Source organism: Oryzias melastigma, linkage group LG5 (genome assembly GCF_002922805.2).
Source record: "Oryzias melastigma strain HK-1 linkage group LG5, ASM292280v2, whole genome shotgun sequence".
NCBI classification, from domain to species: domain Eukaryota; kingdom Metazoa; phylum Chordata; class Actinopteri; order Beloniformes; family Adrianichthyidae; genus Oryzias; species Oryzias melastigma.
The window spans coordinates 1,246,907-1,265,301 of record NC_050516.1 but is presented as its reverse complement, the minus strand read 5'-3'; the positions used below and the strand labels follow the sequence as shown (position 1 = coordinate 1,265,301).

The 18,395-nt window shown below is 38.7% G+C and overlaps 3 protein-coding genes across 5 annotated transcripts in view; 2 read left to right on the top strand and 1 right to left on the bottom strand.

Moving 5' to 3' along the window:
• Positions 1–717: 717 nt before the first annotated feature.
• isy1 (ISY1 splicing factor homolog) lies at positions 718–3,817 on the top strand. The gene is made up of 11 exons (XM_024270981.2): positions 718–863; positions 1,077–1,099; positions 1,213–1,264; positions 1,332–1,397; positions 1,472–1,514; positions 1,581–1,693; positions 1,771–1,888; positions 1,965–2,087; positions 2,165–2,277; positions 2,379–2,468; positions 3,629–3,817. The coding sequence occupies exons 1-11, from the start codon at positions 861–863 to the stop codon at positions 3,734–3,736; spliced, it is 852 nt and encodes a 283-aa protein (XP_024126749.1). The 5' UTR covers positions 718–860; the 3' UTR covers positions 3,737–3,817.
• Positions 3,818–4,081: 264 nt separating this feature from the next.
• Positions 4,082–7,217, bottom strand: rpp14 (ribonuclease P/MRP 14 subunit). 3 transcript variants are annotated; one of them, XM_024270983.2, is made up of 6 exons: positions 7,080–7,217; positions 6,418–6,548; positions 6,244–6,328; positions 5,011–5,087; positions 4,850–4,928; positions 4,537–4,728 (listed from the first exon to the last, which is right to left on the bottom strand). In XM_024270983.2, the coding sequence occupies exons 2-6, from the start codon at positions 6,501–6,503 to the stop codon at positions 4,672–4,674; spliced, it is 384 nt and encodes a 127-aa protein (XP_024126751.1). In that variant the 5' UTR covers positions 6,504–6,548; positions 7,080–7,217; the 3' UTR covers positions 4,537–4,671. The 3 variants fall into 3 exon arrangements, with proteins under 3 accessions (XP_036067672.1, XP_024126751.1, XP_024126752.1); XM_024270984.2 differs by having other exon boundaries at positions 6,968–7,087; XM_036211779.1 differs by lacking the exons at positions 5,011–5,087; positions 6,244–6,328; positions 6,418–6,548; positions 7,080–7,217 and having other exon boundaries at positions 4,082–4,728.
• A 1,916-nt stretch (positions 7,218–9,133) lies between these two features.
• mapkapk3 (MAPK activated protein kinase 3) overlaps positions 9,134–18,395 on the top strand; it is a 23,993-nt gene continuing 14,731 nt past the window's right edge. The window contains exons 1-2 of the mRNA XM_024269037.2: positions 9,134–9,750; positions 17,480–17,619. Of these exons, the coding sequence (XP_024124805.1) occupies positions 9,499–9,750; positions 17,480–17,619 (392 nt within the window). The 5' untranslated portion in view covers positions 9,134–9,498. The remainder of the gene's footprint in view (positions 9,751–17,479; positions 17,620–18,395) is intronic.

Below are 18,395 nucleotides of genomic sequence, written 5' to 3'. Positions count from 1 at the left end.
AAGTAAACATTCCATCTGCAGTACTTGCTAAAATATTTAACATACTGGAAGACGCATAAGAAAACGTAAAATTTATCAGGATAGTGAGAATGCTGACAATATCAAGTGACCAATAAAACTGTTGAAATATCCCAGAAATAAACATTAATACATAAAAACATATTTTTTTCAAACATTTTGGGTACCAGAATAAAGCATTTTAATTAACTAACATAAAGATAATATTATACAAAGCAGAAAAGTAATATTATAATATGATTCGGTCTTTTGCAAAGTAATATGTTGCATCTTCCTCCACAACATAGGGATTATATAATGATCCATGTTTTTAAAGGAAAAAGTGTGTCTTGAATCAAATCAAAAGGGATACAAATAAAATGTGTAATTAAGCAACAATCAACAATGTAATTAGATTTTTTTTGTAAAACAAAAATGATTTGAGGTGAAAAAAGTGCAAACATGATTTTATTTTAGTTTCTTAAAAATTATTATAAAATAAATCTTATATTACTTTTTAAAATAGTTTTAGTTTTTAGAAGCCGCAATGGCATTATTTCATTCAAAAATAGCATCACCATTGCTCTAAGTAATGAAAGCTTAAATGCTCAGTTTTTTTCTACAGTTATGATAACAATTATGAAACTAACTTAACACAGTATTGCCTTTGAAGGCTAATTTTGCATTTTTTTTAACATCACAATTCATCTCTAAGCGTTAATCTGTTCATGATGCAGTAAACAATTTCTCCAGTAGATGGCAGTAGAACAACAACGGAAAACCGGAAATAGGCTAAACAGATGACGTGTTTCCTGTTTGCGCGGCGCGTGCAGATTGTCTGAGAAGCAGGGAAATCAACAGAGATGGTGAGATTTCGGTCGCTTTTTGTCAGCTTTTTGGCTCGGTACTGGGTCAGTCCGGCAGTCTCGAACCGGGTCGAAGACAACCGGTTGAAAATTCTGTTTCAAAATGCCGAAATGGTTATGTGTTGTGAGCGCGCGCCTCACCTGTTGTGGACTGAGCCTTAGTTTGTGTTGACCCTGGTTCTGGTGGGTAATAAATCATGTTGTCTTTTTCAGGCGAGGAACGCTGAGAAGGCCATGTGAGTATTAGAACATTACAGCAGTTCCGAACCCTCTGGAATTTTCTTGCGGTTCTGTTGCCTCGCAGTGGTTCTGATGCCCAGCTGCGACTTCTTGTTGTTGTGTTTTTCAGGACGGCCCTGGCCCGCTTCCGGCAGGCTCAGCTGGAGGAGGGGAAGGTTAAGGTTAGTTTGAGCTGGTTCTGTCTGTGGCTCATGTCTCTATGGGCCTGACCCGTCTGTATGTCTCCAGGAGCGGAGGCCTTTCCTGGCTTCAGAGTGCAGTGAACTACCAAAAGCAGAAAAATGGCGACGGCAGGTACCAGAACTGTTCTAAAAGAGGTTCTGATCAAAGAATCCAGCAGATGTTCTGACTGTGTTCTCCGGTTCCAGATCATCAGTGAGATCTCCAAGAAAGTGGCTCAAATCCAGAACGGTGAGTTTAGAACCTGATTGTTTCTGACCCGTTTATCCATATGTCTGACCCGTTTGTGTGTTACAGCTGGTCTCGGAGAGTTCAGGATTCGGGATTTGAACGATGAGATCAACAAACTGCTGAGAGAGAAGGGTCACTGGGAATATCGGATCAAAGAGCTGGGAGGGCCCGACTACAGGGTAACTAGTCCCCTCTGCAGCTGGCTGCTCCGGTTTGGACCAGGTAGATCTAAACGTTGGTTATGTTTGTGTTCCAGCGCTTTGGACCGAGGATGCTGGACCACGAGGGTAAAGAGGTTCCGGGGAACCGCGGCTACAAATATTTTGGAGCGGCCCGAGATTTGCCCGGAGTCAGAGAGCTGTTCGAGAAGGAGCGTAAGTATCCTTGCTACTTCCTGTTTACCGGGAAGCTGTCATGATGGATGCGGCATGACTGTGATGTCACCCACAGCCGCTCCGGCGCAGAGGAAGACGAGGGGTGAGCTGATGAAGGACGTGGATGCTGAGTACTACGGCTACAGGGATGAAGACGACGGCGTGCTGCTTCCCCTGGAGGCGCAGTACGAGAAACAAGGTAGATCCACGGCAGTTGATGGTCTGGATTGTGACCAGCGTGTAGCGTGGTGACCAACCCAGAGCGTTTGTGTGCAGCGGTGATGGAGGCAGTTCAGAAATGGAGAGCAGAGAAGGAGTCGCGTCTGCCTGGAGAGAAACCAGCACAAGAGGAGGAAGAAGAGAGCATCTACAGTGTTCAAAACCTAGAGGTGACCTTCATCGACCTCCTACTCATCCTCAGCAGCCAGCTGACCTTCCATCATCGACGTGTGTTCTCATCAGAGTGTGCTTAATTTATGTCTCTGTGCAGCCCGATGACGATGAGAACCGGGATGAACTGGAGGAAGAGGAGGGTGGAATCTCATTTTTCGCTCATGTTCCAGTCCCATCCCAAAAAGAGGTGAGGTTTCATGTGATTAAGTGATGAAGAGTGCAGTTCCTGAAGCTTTCAGTCAGGCCCATTGACTATATATGAGATCTGGACAGAGTAAGTGTGACATCATCCATAAATAATGACTTACAGTATTTTCCACACCATAGGGCGCACCGTATTGTGAGGCGCAGTCTGAATTAGGGGGTCTATTTCTGCACTTAATCCATATACAAGGTTCACTGTATTATAAGCCGCACAAAAAAGGTGACAGAACCAAAACAGTGAGTTTAGTTAAACTTTGTTCCACTATTTAACAAACCACTCCCACAAAACATCTTCAGTGTTTGAATTAAACATAATAGGGATGTCGCCATGTTGAAACCAGACAGTAGTAATAACCAGTTAGTAGTGATTCGTCCGAGTTAGTCTGATTCAACATTTCTATGGTAACCAACCACTTTCCCTACTGCTGCCACTCAAACGTTTCAAAAACAGGATTCCCTGAAACTAATTAAATCAACAATTATTTTGTTGCAATGTCGTAATGAAATAAATCACGTGCCATATTATGAGTATGAAAGAATCGTGCAGAATGAAAGAACAACTTTTATTGTTTTTTGCTGTTTTTTCCCCTCTGACATGGTTATCATGCAAATGATCTAAGCAGCAGCAGACCAATAGGGTCAGAGTAAATGGCTGCTGATTGGTCGATTTATTGAGAAACAAAAAAGTCTACGTGTAACTTGGCTTTTGTCTTTGTACCTCAATGTGCATGTGACATTTTATACACAGACAACGCTTTAAGAGTTGTGAAACTGTTTACAAACTGATACATAACATTTTTTCTAGTAACAAGTAAAAAACCTTTTTATGGATAGACTTCTTTTGTAATAAATCTAACTTGGAGTTATAGCTTTTTATTTCTCAGTAAAAGTCAACAGGATGTTGGCTCGTTGGGCACTTCCTGTTTGGAATGTAAGGGGGTTTCTCAGTCCAGTTCTCATGTATAGTCAATGGTCGAGTCCTGTTTTTTTTTTTTTTTTTTTTTTGAAATTCTGTAAACTAAAAGAACTCTTATTTTGAAAAGTCAGCTATACCTCCAGAGTAAGAACTGCCTCTTGATGTGCATAAGAATGTGAATGTTTGCAGGTTTGTCTGATCAGCATCTTTGTGGGTTTCTGCCACAGGTGGAGGAAGCTCTGGTCAGGAGGAAAAAGATGGAGCTGCTGCAGCGCTACGCCAGCGAGACTCTTCAGGCTCAGAGTCAGGAGGCCAGAGCTCTGCTGGGTCTCTGATCCTTTTTATATCTGTGTCTGTCTTTGTTGATGTGCGTTTGCCGCTCGGCTCTCAATAAAGCTTTTCTCTTGTTTTTTAAATTTGTGAGTCTTCATACCCATCATTGCTGACACGTTTGTGTGAACATGTCCACTTGCAGTTATTATTTTTGCTGCATGGAGTGAGCAGTGAAAACTTCAGATTTAATGCTCTTTAACTTATACAGTACAAACATTTAACCTTTACTCTTTAATATCCAAAAACTATTTTTTTTTTCAGTTTCCAAAAGACACAAAGAGCACATTGAGGTATAATTACTTGTTTTCAAATGTGATCAGACTTTAAAAACTGCAGAATTCTTGGACTAAAAGTAAAATGAGGCATTTATTCTAAAAGAAAATGAACAAAACAAATTCAGCTAACAAACGGAAAACCTAGAAACCAAAATCTGCTGTTAGGATGTCCCAGTCACTTCTTCTGCTCCTCCGGCATCATCACCATGACCTCCCCCTCCATCACCACTTTGTCCTTCACAGAGCACCTCACAGAGATGAAGGCAAACGCCATCTTGATTTTGAGCACCTCTGCTTCCGCCAGCACCTCCTCTCCGACGTACAGCGGCGCCAGGAAGCGGATCTCCTGGTGCAGGAAGACGCAGCCGGGGCCGGGCATCTTAGTGCCGAGCACGGCCGAGATCAGCCCGTTGATGAGGACGCCGTGCACGATGGGCGCCTCAAAGGAGGTGGTGCTGGCGTACGCTGGGTCCACGTGCAGCGGGTTGGTGTCGCCCGTGAGCTCGGCGAACAGCTCAACGTGGCGAAAGGAGAAGGTTTTGGTGAGGGAGGCTCGCTGTCCGACGTGGAGCAGCCGGCTGAGGGGAGGAGCTGCTACAGCGGAGAACGAAGAGAGTTTGATGATGTTTCGCCACATGATTGTAGACAAAACAGAAGATGCTTCAGTGGAGCTGCAGCTCACGACTGTTTCCTGTCAGCACTAACAAGAACGGAGACACCTGAGAGAAAAGGGGGGCGTTTGTTTACATCAGAGAAGCAGAAAAGGCGAATTTCACAGTAATTTGCTGATTCCACTAACAATTCAGATTGACTGTAATTGCAGAAAACATGTCTGCTGACCTGCAGCACTCTGAAGGCGCAGCTCTGGTTCTGATAAGAGCCGAGTAGAGTCAGGGAGCTCCACAGTTTCACTAAACCACTGAAAGAATCACATATTTGACAACGTTCAGAACCGTCATAACGAGAATTAGAAATTCTGGCAATCTTTCCTTCAAGCTGACCTGCTGTGAACGCGCAGAAGAGCGGTCAGAGTTTCTTCATCATACTTCAACACGTCAAAGTTCAACGCTGCTCCCACCTGAGGAACACGGGAGGAAAACCTTTTTCAGAATGTACATAGTCTTTAAAGAGCGGCTCTGATCATTGAATCTGTTTTCAAAGCGTTCCCAGCTCTTTTAATTAGGATGACGCCGTTTTTTTAGTTAAAACCAAAAATCCTGTCGTTTTCTAGGACTCAGTTTCAGCAAAGAAGCAGTAGTACATTAGAATCTGCCTCTGACTATTGGGCAGGACTTGGTGCAGAGAAAGTCCACCCCCACTTCCCGTCACCCATATGTTTACACACTCTCCTGCTAGCTTACACCCCAATCCTAACATTACCGGTGCAACAAAAATGGCGAGCAACAATGTAGATATGCAACCGTACAGTTTTGAGTCAGAATCCAGTTCAGACGAGGAAAACGAAGACTTACATGGATCTAGTCATCTATCGAAGTTAGGCCTGCCATGATTAATCGACTTATTGACGACTAATCGACTATTAAAATAGTCGATGACTAATTTAATAGTCGATTATTTGTTACTTTATATGGAGTCAATGAGTAGTAAAGTTGAACAAAGTTGTGAGCGTTCAGCACCAAAAAAAAAAAAATACTTTTTTATATTTGAGTCAGTGAGACCAAAACCTTAACGTTCGTTTTTTTCTGATCCCGACCTGACTTGATTTAATCTTGTTTTAATACCAGAAACTAATAAAGGACAGAAGCTGCACGATTCATTAAAAGTTTAATTAACTATCGCCTTAATTGTCTTTATTTTCAGTTAGTTTAAAGCTAATGGTGATTGAGTTGTGTGCTTTACATCCACTTTGCACATGACCCGATTAACCGACTAATCAGAAAAAAATAATCAGTGATTAGTCGACTATTAAAATAATCGTTTGTGGCAGCACTAGTCGAAATCGAGCGGAGCAGGGACGTTGTGGCCCATGTAGCAAACACGCTCTTTTTTAAACAATATTTTTTCGCCTGCCCCTGATTCACAATGATTTTAAAAAAAAACGTACAAATGGAATTTTTTGTCTTAATTTTCTTATTATACGTCTTCCATCGTGAGAAAAATGCCACAAAAAATGTTAACATAATGATATTCAGTGCATCACTACATCAATCCTGTTCAGTCTGTAAAGGTTTTGGTTTTTTCATTCTTTTTCAGAGCTGCGAGGACGATCTCACCTCTCCATGCAGATTCTTCAGGCCTGTGATGATGAAGTGCTTCAGCTCCACTGCACTCAGTCTCTTTGAGTTATCCTCCAGCTCACTAAACACAGTTCATACATAAGGATAAACAAATTCCTTCTCAGAACTGGGCAGACAGTAAACACAACATGATCCTGAACGGAGACTCACAGGTGGACTTTCATGTAGTGGTGCGGTGAAGCGTTCTTCAACACGACACGTTGAAAAGACTCGTCCTCTTTGTTGGCAGCTTTCATTTTAGTGGAACATCAGTGAGAACTCTCCGACCAGCTGACCTCAGACTGAAGATCAAAGACCACATGACAACTTTAAGCCACTTAAATCTGCTCTCAAACTGTCATCATCACACTGCCTGTGACATGCTTTTTTTTTATCCAGTTTCCTGTTTGGAAAAAAAAAAAAAGAACTCCAAGCCTCGATAAAATCTTTCCAAATGTCGTCAGAAATGATAGAATACACATTCAAATCTTTACAGTTTTGCAGCTTGTACATTTTCTGTTTTATTTTATTTTTTTATCTTTAAACTAGTTTTTGTGTGTTTGCTAATACAGCTTTCAGCGTTCTATCTGGAATTCACTAGTATTTAAATATATCCACCTCTTATAGCCTAAAAATATATTCTTATACAGAAAAAACAAAAGATAAATTAAACAAAATTTGAAAAACAAACAAGGTCGGAGCAGGAAAGTGAAATACTAGCCTGAAATGAACGTTAGCATTTACATCAGACGATGGTAATTCCTCCAAGATACGGACAATGCCAGCCTGTACTTAAATATTATTTCGTTTTAAATGTAATACATTGCACTCACCAGCACCGTTTGACTAGTTTGAAGTCACACTTGCATGTTTTTATTCCATGGAGGCCGCCATGAAAACTTCCGCAACGCGCATGCGCAGTTCCAGGGAAATCAGTTTTTTTTCTTTCCAAAACTTTATTTTACCTTTACAAAACGCAAAACAAAAGCGTCCAAATAAACATAAAAAAAGAGTGATTAATGTGCAAATTAAAACGAGAAAAGTTGAACAACTATTAACAGACGATTAAATAACAATGTAGGTTAAACAATGACAAATAATCTGCACATATTTTTGATACTTCATCTGAATAAATTGTAATTCTGAAATAGTGTTATGTCTATTCACATAATTCATTTTGTTGTGTATTGATACTTAAGGATTTTTAATTACCTTAATCTGTGTTAGTGAATATCCGATCAGAAGTTAAGAATGATAATTTAGGAAAAGAAAGTGGAAAATTAAAAGTAAGTAAGGCAGATCAGTGGTGGGAAATAATGTAATAACAACTTATGTTAGAAGAACTTAGAAATTAAAAGTGGTTTAAAAAAAACTGTGTTTTTCATAGAACTTAAAATTGTTTCTTTTAAAACAAATGTAATGCATGTGGGTTGTGAAATGAATTTTAAAAAGTATGATATAGTTATGGAAAATGTTTTAAAATGTATTACAAAATTCTCAAAAGTGTAAATGATGGGTTGTTGTAGAAAAAATGTAACAGTTAAAACCATTGTTAGAAGCAGAAATTATTATCATGGATAAGAAGTTAAAATATTTTTTCATTGTCTTCTAAGGACAACAATTCCATGGTCAAAACAGAAGAACCTCGGGGCAACTTTCCCAGGCCTTGGAGGAATTCTTTTCATTTTTACACTTTGTGAATTTTCCAAGAGCTGTATTTCAAAAATGTTACAAAACGTTTAGAAGTTGTACAACAAAAAATATATTAATATTTTGTGTGTACACAAAACTCTAATTTGTACAAACAAAATATTAGTTTGTACACAAAAATATAATTTGTATCCATAAAATGAGAGGTTATGTGCATGCAATGTTAATTTATAACCAAAAATGCTCATTTGTATGCAAAAATTGCTCCTTTATGAGCTCAAAATACTCATTTGTGACCAGAAAACAATATTCGAACACAAAATGCTAATTTTTGCCCCCAAAATCTATCACTGTATGTGCCAATCAAATTCAAATTTGTGCCAACAAAGTATAGACTGTGCACGAGAAATTTTAATCTGTGCTAAAATGCTATGTTGTGTGCACAAAAAACAAATTTGTGCACACATAAACTCACTTGTGAGCAAAATTTGTTTTAATATTATTTGAATGTCATGTCTGGTGTCGAATAAACTACTTTCAAAGAGTAATTGATTACATTACTTTTTTACTGAATGAAATTGTAATACAATTACTTTATCCTATCTTGCACTTAAATTATTTTTTCATTAAAAATAAGTTGAATATCTCCAGTTGCTGAACGCCTCTATGATTAGTCCAGATTTCTGCTCTCTTCATCGTACTTTGACCAATCTACAACTCTGCATTAACACGCATGTGTGTACTCATGTGTATTAATATCAATTTTGTTTTATTTACCCAAGAGACTATGTCAAAGTCAGGTGTTTAAACAAATTAATTTATTTTATTAGTCACCACAATGGCACAAATGAAGTAATGAGGGTTTCTGTGGTCTAGTAATTGTAATAAAATTATAGAAATTTGAACTGTAATTTGTTACTATGTTATGGACAAAAGTAATGAAAGTAATTACTTTGTAATGCATTACCCCCAACACTGGTCATGTTCAGAGCTTTATAAAAGGGAACATACTTCAGAAAATTGTTTGGAAAAGGCTTGCTCTAAAAAACAACAACAACAAGTAATACAACATGCATGATTTTGTCTGAAATCTGTTGATTTTTTTGTTGCACTTTTCTTTATTTGCATGTTCACAATCTGAAACAACTAATTTTGAGTCTGTCGAGCCTCCATACCTGCATTTGCAGTTAAAAGCCAATTAAAGTCCTGCTCCTTTAAAGCTTGAATGGAGGAAGGAAGGCGTGGCTTAAACAAACAGTGACAGGAGCTGAACACGTGAGGGCAACTGAGACTCAAGATCAACTCCAGGTCGGAGTTACTGCTCTGTCACAGACAGACAACCGGATTTTCATTTTCGGTTATTCTAATTAGCCGATCTTCTTAGAGATTTCTGGCAGAAGTCCCTTGACCGGTTAGGTGAGATTTCAGGTTTGAAAGATAAGAGAGAAAAACTTTTTATGTGGAATAATTCGACTGTTTTAAAGCTCTCCTAAAACTGAAATTTTGGAGTCCTGGAGAGAGGTGCAGATGCGCACTTAGAGGTCCGGTCCTGAAGGGTTGCTGGAGAACTGCCCCCTCCCGTAAGATCCGCAGGTGTTGACCATGCTTCAGAATGGAAACAACAAGGAGAAGCTGCCGCAAGCAGAGGAGACGAAGGGCGACTCACCCGCCCCCGCGGACAAGAAGGACTCCGAGCCCTCACACTTCCCCATGCCGGTTCACACCAAGCTGGAGATAAAACGCAACGCGGTGACGGACGATTATAAGATCTCCAGTCAGGTCCTGGGCCTGGGGATCAACGGGAAAGTCCTGGAGTGCTTCAACAAGAAGACTGGAGACAAGTGCGCGCTGAAGGTACTGGAGAAGTGACCTGAAACTTTCCATGATGGACACGCATGCTGTCATAGTGCACACATGCAGTGTCTGAGTGGGTTTGTATTGCAAATGTCTACAGGACTAAAGCAACACACAGTATGACAAAGTAAACAAACTCAGAGCGAAAGTTTACAGAAATTATTATCTTCTAGGCTATTAATCCATTAATAAATGCATATCTCTGAGGTAGTATTTAATCAAATCTAATCCACCTTAAAAAAAATGTAAAAATTAGATAAATTAATAATCGAAATGGGAAAATACCATTTGGATTGAGGCAGAAAGGTTTATTTGACTATATGTAAATACAACTCAGTGACATCACAGCGGACACACATACACAAATGTGTGGAAACACTGAATTTAGCAAAGACGTGATCATAGTGTGGTAGAATGTTCTAATAAAGTTATATTATTTTGATGTGGAAAAACAACAGTCAGACGAACTTTATGAAACTAAAGTGGGAATGGATTTGCTGTCAATTCTTGTTTACTTATTTGTTTAGACTTAACTTACTTGATTATCTTGCAATAAATACAAGGAATCTAGAAAACTTCACCTACACTGTTCAGTATTTATCTCTGAGTCACTGGTTGAAGTTTTTCCTAAAGATGTTCAATATCGATTTTAGGTCAGTTAACCTGATTGTTCAAAACAAACCAATATCTATGAGTTTTATTGTCAAACACAAATATTGAATCGTTGTTTAAGTGAATCGCTACACCTCTATTATCTTCACTTTTAATTGTTAATTCAAAAAGTTGTTGAGAAAAGCAACAAAAGAGCAGCTAAATAGCAGCAAATACAGCATAATATAATGAATTACAATTAAAATCAGAATAGATAAGCTAGTTGAAATAGGTGAGTTTTAAAATTAGAAGTACATTTTAGTATTGCATATATTCAAGCTAAAGGGTGATAAAAAAAAACCCATCTTTGGTAATGTATATGTAATAGGGGTGTAGCAAGTCATTCATAGCAACGATTCGATTTATATCATAATTAATGGTTGTCAATACGATTCATATAAATCATATTGTCAATATCGGTTGATTTTGAATGATCCCGGACATCTTTAGCCAGAACTTCAACCAGTGACTCAGATATAAATACCCGGTACTGGACAGTGCAGGTGAAGTTTACTTGTATTTCTTGCAAGATAATCAAGTGTAAATGAAACATTTGTACAAACAAACATTAAACACAAATTAATGGCAAATCCATTTATATTTTGGTTTCATAAAGTTTAGCCCATTGTTGTTTTTCCACATCAAAATAATACAAAGAAAACTTTATTGGAACATTCCACCTCACACTGTGTGGTCACATGGTGTCTTTGCTAAATTCAAAGTGTTTCCACACATTGGATTGTAATGATGGATTGATCTTTTCTGCTGCCATCACGTGTGTGTTGTGATGACACTTGATTGTTTTTACGTTACAGCAAAACAAACCTATCATAACTCAATCCAAATGATGCTTCCACTATTAATCATAATTTATTCATTTAACTTTGAAACATTTTCATAATCATATTGGTTGATTTAAATAACTTGCCTCAGACAGATCAATCTGGTTGGATCATAGTAATATAAATCAATGAACTGTTACGCCCCTAATTTTTAGAGTTTTTTATATTTTTGAGTTTCAGGTTTGTAAAAAATACACAATAGGAGTTTCAAAACTGACGTGTTGAACAACACTCTCCTTCCTGAGTTACACTGCACACGTGCTGTAAGAAGCATGTACATTATGTCATTGCATGTGTGTCTCTGGGCTGCCCACATGCATCTTCAGTTCATGTAAAAGGCAGGAGCACGTGGTGCTTCAATCACAGCTTTCATATGCAGCAGAGAGGCTGGAGGGTGTGTGTGTGTGTGGGGGGGGGGGTTGTCCGTGTGTGTGTTTGGGGGGGGGGGTTGGCTGTCACCTGTCCACACTGGGCCACAGACTCAGAGATTTGCAGGCTTACAGTAATCTATCTGGATGTGAGCTGCCAGCGCCAGAGCTGTAGGTCAACGAGACTGAAGATGAAATAAAACTGACAATATATATTCAAATTCAACTTTATTTAAACACTATATGGTGAACAGTATAGTTATATATCACTTTACTACCTTCTTAGAAGGCTCAATGTGCTTTACATATTCACACTCCGCTGCCTAACACTGGCATCACCCTATAACCACCAGGAGCAACGTCGGGTTCAGTGTATTGCCCAAGGGCACTTCAGCACATGGGCGGCAACCGAGCGTGTGGTCTGCCAATCACTGGTCTACCTCTGCATCATGGCCATCCATGTTTATAGAGCACTTTTTCTGTTCCACAAACCTCAGAGTGATTTACATAAAGTAAATAAACAAATAATAATAATAGTAATCATAACGAAGTCCCTCCTAACGCGTTATGCAAAAACAAACATCTATTTAAAATATAAGGAAATGTAAAAACTGCTTTAAAGCTAAGCGAGACAGCTGAATTTTCCCAGAAAATCCCCCTCCAAAAGAAAAAAAAATAATGGGAAGTCCAGAAGGAAAATGTGCTTCATAGAATGATGATAGAGGAGATTACACAGATGGCCACATTCATTCCACCTGATAGTTTATTCCATAATCAGACTTTTTATCCTTTTGTGGATGAGATGTTTTACAGCAGAATTGCTCTCAGGAATACTCACAGCGCCTGTATCGTTCTGCAAATTCCTCTGTCATCATGTTACCCCTTAATTTGATCATAACAGAGTTACTTGAGCCTAATAGACTTTAGCTTCAGTAAGTGAAAATCCACACTGAGTCACTGTGACCTGAGTGGAAACACCATAAGCCCTCTGTGTTCCCTTTCTGACTGCATTCGACTCTGAAAAAATCTGTTTCTCGGTTTCACGTGGAAAAAGGAAATGCTGCTGCTTGCTGTGTAGCGGGTCGGAGGTGTCCAGTTCGCCTCAGACAGTTCAGAGCGGTCATGTCTCATTTCCTCATCGGGTGGTATGTGGCCCACGCCGTCATTCAGGCAGATTTTCCACTGTCATTGCAAACAAAGACTAAACGTTTTCATTGAGAGATGTCACCTTCAGGTTTGCTGCTGGAGTTGTATTTTTAGTTCTGTCTGCTTAAGGTGACAGAAAATTTCACTTTAGGATTTCTAACTTCCTTCGTGTTCATTAGTTTGTTGTGAAGTTTGCTTGTGAACTAGAGTGAACTGAAACTTCCATCATTGTGTGCTTGTGTTTTATTTTGGTAAAGTAAAGAAGGGATGGATGTGGAAAGTTTTCACAAGAAGTGTAGCATTTCACAGTGTTTTAAAGTCAGGAATGTAAAAACCTACATAGTTTATCATCTAAGTGCACCTTAGCCATCAATTTATAAATTTAACTTATCTAAATTAAATTAATGCTAATTAAGTAATCCTTACTTTAAAAAATGCTATTTTATTTTTCTTTTATTTATTTATTTGTTCCTTTTCCCCTTTTTGTCCTCAGCAGTCTTACTGCTGGATTTTGTTATTTTAGTTTGGGTTGGTAGTCTTAGTTTGCAGGCTTTGTTTATTTGTTTTCTTTAGGTAGTTTTGGTTAGGCAGCCATTAGCAGGGAGCTGCTGACTCCGGAGGTCGACATGGCTGGGTCAGCAGTCTCCATGACTTATTTTATGTTTGGCCGAGGAGCCACCGTGGAGAGATAAAAGAGCCACATATGGATCTGCAGGTTGCAGACCCCTGGTATAGGTAAAGTCTGGTTTGTAACTACAGATGGGACCCACCCATTCTTGTCCCTTTTATTTACAAGACAAAAGACTGGCGTTTCCTCTTGCTTGTTCTCCTGACAATACCAGTTTGTCCTCAAACCTGCTCTGTTATGTTCCCTTTTGTAACCCACCAAAAAAAAATCACTTTTAGGTTTATAACAGATAAACATTTCAGTGGATAAATTGTAGTTTTGCTGGACGTTTCATGTAAAAACGTATTTTTGATTCAGCCTTGTGGTTCTGAAGTTGTAGTTGCTGTGCATGAGCAGACACAACGTTTTCAGCTTCATTAACTTCCCTCCAGCTGATAGACTCTGCGTTATTCAAAGGATTCGGATGTTCTCTCGGTGTAAATCATTTCCACTGCTGCTCGTAGCACGAGCGACACAGGAGAAAGTGTTCAGACGAGGCTTGAGGTCTCAGGGAAACACACACCAGAAATGTTTGGGTTTTTTCTTTAGACTCTATTTATGAATGGTTGAGGTGTAATCATTGTGGAGTTAGCTAGCCACACAACCCCCACTTCACCTGCTGGTTTGCTTCATCTTTATGATCAGCCCTTTACTGGCAAAAGGTCGTAAAGATAAACCTTTTTTTTTTTTTTTTATGAAGTCATTCATACCACTAATGTTTAATAGAGAGTAAACACCTGGAGCGATTAAAATGTTTGTATCAAGGTTCTGGGCAGAGGTAACCCTCTGGAAAACTCACTATGTGTTTCCTGAAGTGCAGCTACAGTAACTGATTTGAGTGTAGAGACGTGGTTGATTGGTTTACAGGTCTAAACCCTAAAACCATCAGCTTAGTTGCTTCATCCCTTTAGTCTTGTTTTCACCGTTTTTCATTCTGTTTGATTATAACCTGACTGGATTCACGACAGGAAATTAACCAGCTGACAAAGTGAGCCGCTCTCATTGTAGCAATAAAACTATAAAAAGCACAACGTGCAGCAGGCCCGTCCACGTCTTTGCTCAGTCAGCTCAAGCCAGCCATTTTACCAACATAAGGAGACGCGTTTAGCCAGCGGAAACCCTCAACTTCTTCTTTCAACTGCCTGTTGTGCTCTTGAGTTTTTATTTCGTCCCTGGCTTTATTCAAACGAGTCGTGACATCAATCCGTCAGGCTGCCTTGAGCTTCTGAGAACAGTTAAAGTTTCTACGTGTACATGTGACAGAGGAGCGTGGAACGACCAATGCGCGTCATATTCTCCAGCCTTGGTTTGTAAACAGCAGCAGGTCAATGCATCACTGTCCAAAAATACTCTCGAGTGTGTAGGCCCAAGCCTGACATGGGCGTTTGTGAGCACACGTGCATGTGCACAGGTGCTGCACCTGTTAAATGCTAAATACATCCCAGCGGTTAAGCAGTCAGCACTAAAAACAAACCTGTGTGATCAACTTACCAGAGGTGCAGCTGTGACGAGCAGTCAGAGGTCGTGGTCATTTTTAGAAACTTTCAATGTTTTCTTATCTCGTTGTCATCAAGCCTGCGATGTCACCACATTGTCACATCAGATTTCAAGTTTGTTCCACCAATAGGTTTTTAAAAAGAGGCATATGATCAAAATCAGAGTTCACAGAGGTTTATAGTTACGTTTAATTATTATAGTGGAGGCTGTCAATGGTTTATCGCAGGCAACCTGTTGCTCCAGAGCCACATGCGGCTTTTTTATCCCGCCATTGTGGCTCTTTGGCTTTTAAGAAAAATTCTAACAATTTACTGTACATTTGTTTCAGTTAAAGTCCCACTCAAAATGTATGTTTTTCTATTGTAAAATCTGTAAAATCTGATTATGCTGTTTCATTTTTAAGACGTATTTCCTGCAGAGCAGCAGAACTTCATTAGAAACTCGCTTCTAAATTGTGGGTGGGACTGTTGGCATGGAAGTTAGCCTCTGCTAATTTCCCATCATCCCTTTGTTTAAACTCTCTTCTGTTAGCTTACACCCCCTCATATCCCCAAACTTAAATTAGCATAGCAAAAAAAAATGTTAAGGGATATATATGTCAGAGCTATCCTGCTGTACAGCTTTAAGACAGATCCCTGCGCAGACGAGGGAAATGAAGGTGATAATAGAACGGGAGAGTTTTGGGCGAAGTCGTTGTTGCCACCCGTTGATTGGCAGGAAGTGATGACAACACTAGAAAGCACCAGTATAGCGTTAAACTAGCATTTCTGTTTTCCTCTTTACTTGCTGCGTCACAAACCCGAGCTTTTTCAAACCGCAGGTTTTCATCTAGTCCATATCCTATGATAGAGTGTTAGCGCCACCAAAAAAAAAAGAAAAAAAATGTAATTTAATTATTTGTGCGATGCAAACTATTAATATTTCAGTTAAATGAGCAAAATTGTTCTTATATTGATGCACAAAAAGCACAATTCTGATCTTCTGTTGCACAACAATGTCTAGCTGCTGTTCAGAGGCAAAGTTCTGAAAATATGGATCTATATGTATAGACGAAAAAAACAAAAATTGAATTCCACCCCATAGTTGTCATACATATTTTCGATAGTGAAAAGAGATTAAAGATGAAGGCACACCAAAGTCATAGAAAATGCTACTTGATTTTCTTGTTATTTCAAATCTGTAAACTGTTAATCAGAATTTGTGAACCTGTTGCAGCAGATCTGTGTCTTCTTAGGGTGTATTTTATCAATAAAGGAAATTGTGCTGCTATCAAAAGTAAAATGTAAAATCATCAACATAATTTAATTATTCTAGATATTGAAAAGCTAAATTTCATAGATAAATAGCTTAATGCTAATACAAAATGTATTTTTCTAAATCGTAAAGTGGGACTTTGCAGCTCATGCTATGTTGTAGAAACGGGCTCAAATGGTTCTTTAAGATAAAAGTTGCAGACCTTAGTCCAAAGCCTGTCATTCAGTGCCCTCAGCAGACACGCTCCCAGCACACGCTCAGATGAAATGAGGCCAGCGGCAGAAGCCTGGGGATCTAAATCTGTCCTTCCAAGAGAAAATGACACGCCCTTCACAGGCTCCAATGAATTCACATCCTGGAGGGGTGTCTTCACTCTTTCAAGAATCCAGACGAAGGCGCTGAAAGGAGGTGCTCCAATCAGCTGGCAATGAGGCCAAACATAACCGTGACCTTTTTGTTAAATCCCTTTTGTTATATCAATGCAGCTTGGACAACAAAGATTCTCCTTGTAGTAATTTAGGGGTCTAGATGTGGAAGAACAGACACTTAAATGCTTTAATTAAATTGAAATAAATATATTAAAAATACTAACACAGCTTAGACATTACAAACTTGAAATAAAAATGATGCAGATTGACTAAAACTTGTGAATCTAAACTGGTATTTAATTACCAGAAACAGACTGTAGTCATGTGTGACAGACTATAACTAAAAACTTGGAGGAACAATGAGTGACAGAAACTGACTGGGCATAAAAAAAGCAAAGCGAGACAAACTAAAAAAAGATTACAATTTTCACAGCCGGCGCCTGCAGCTTCTCAAGCTGAAGAGCTTTCACAGTTACCTTAAACTTAATTTACTTGCATTTTTGTTTCATTATTTATTGAAAATGTTTCTAAAAACTATTTTTTGTGTGTATTTTTTATACTATGATGACATAACCTCATGTAATAGAATTATTTTAGCTTTATTTCAGAATTTGAAAGAGTTTCAGGATTAAAAACATACAAATAACAGAGTGATTTAACAGTTATTCTTGTGTTAAATCTAGTAATCACAGTCAAATGTAATGAAGTCCAAAGCTGGTATCTGTGTAACTAAATCATGTTGAAATGAACCAGAAAAAAATCAGAGCCGTGGAATGCTTGGCATCTATTTATCCAAAACAAGCAAAAAAGATGACGTCAAACTCTTTCTTATGTAAATCTAGATATAAATGTGCAAAAGTAGGATTGTAAACAGGATTTTGTTTATTATTGTTGCATTAAAACAAATTAATTGACTTGTTCTCATTGTCCTTCTAGATTTTGTACGACAGTCCCAAAGCGAGACGAGAAGTGGAGCTTCACTGGCGGGTTTCTGGGGGGCCGTACATCGTTCGCATTCTGAATCTCTATGAGAACATGCATCACGGGAAGAAGTGTCTGCTCATCATCATGGAGTGGTAAGACAAGTTGACACATCCTGGCCTTGATACTTTCAACTGTAACTTCCTCTTCTAAACCAGAGGGGACTTTCAATTTATTTATTTCATTTTTTTTTAAACCAGTAAAAAAAAAATTCGAAACTTTTCAGAAAAAAGTAGAAGTAAATTTGATATCAAATGTATTATCTTATCACTTTAAAGGCCCCAAAACAGTAAAATACAGCAAAACCTGGTACATTCTAATAACATAGGCAGTGATGAATCATGGTCTGACCTAACACTGAAGTCACAGTTCTGAGAATGGATGTTTTGAAATCATGTAATTATATACAGAAGGTCAAACATCTCGCAGAATAATAATAAGCAGGTTTCATTTGTGTGAATAATGCCACATGCACATGTAAGAATTGCACTTTTACTGGCAGTCAGTTTAAGTACAATTTTTAACTCTGATTTTTTATAAGAGACGTTCCTGTTCAAGTCTCAAAGAGCCACACAAAAAACAAAACAAAAAAAATCAACATGGAGCTTTATTATCATGATTGTTAAAATCCAGTATAGATTATGTCAACAAGGCCGATTTGTCTGAAAAAAATCTCCCTGTAAATGGGGAAACCAGAAGAAACGTCCAGCAGAATCTGTCTCAGTAATGGCGACCATCTGCTGGGGCTGTTTGGGGTCTGAGAGAACAGGACAGAGACAAACGTGAAAAGTACTGGAGCATCTGTTGTAAGAAAACTAGACAGCTTATTGCTTTTTATAATGAGTTAAAGGAAGCAGATCAGTGAAGATAT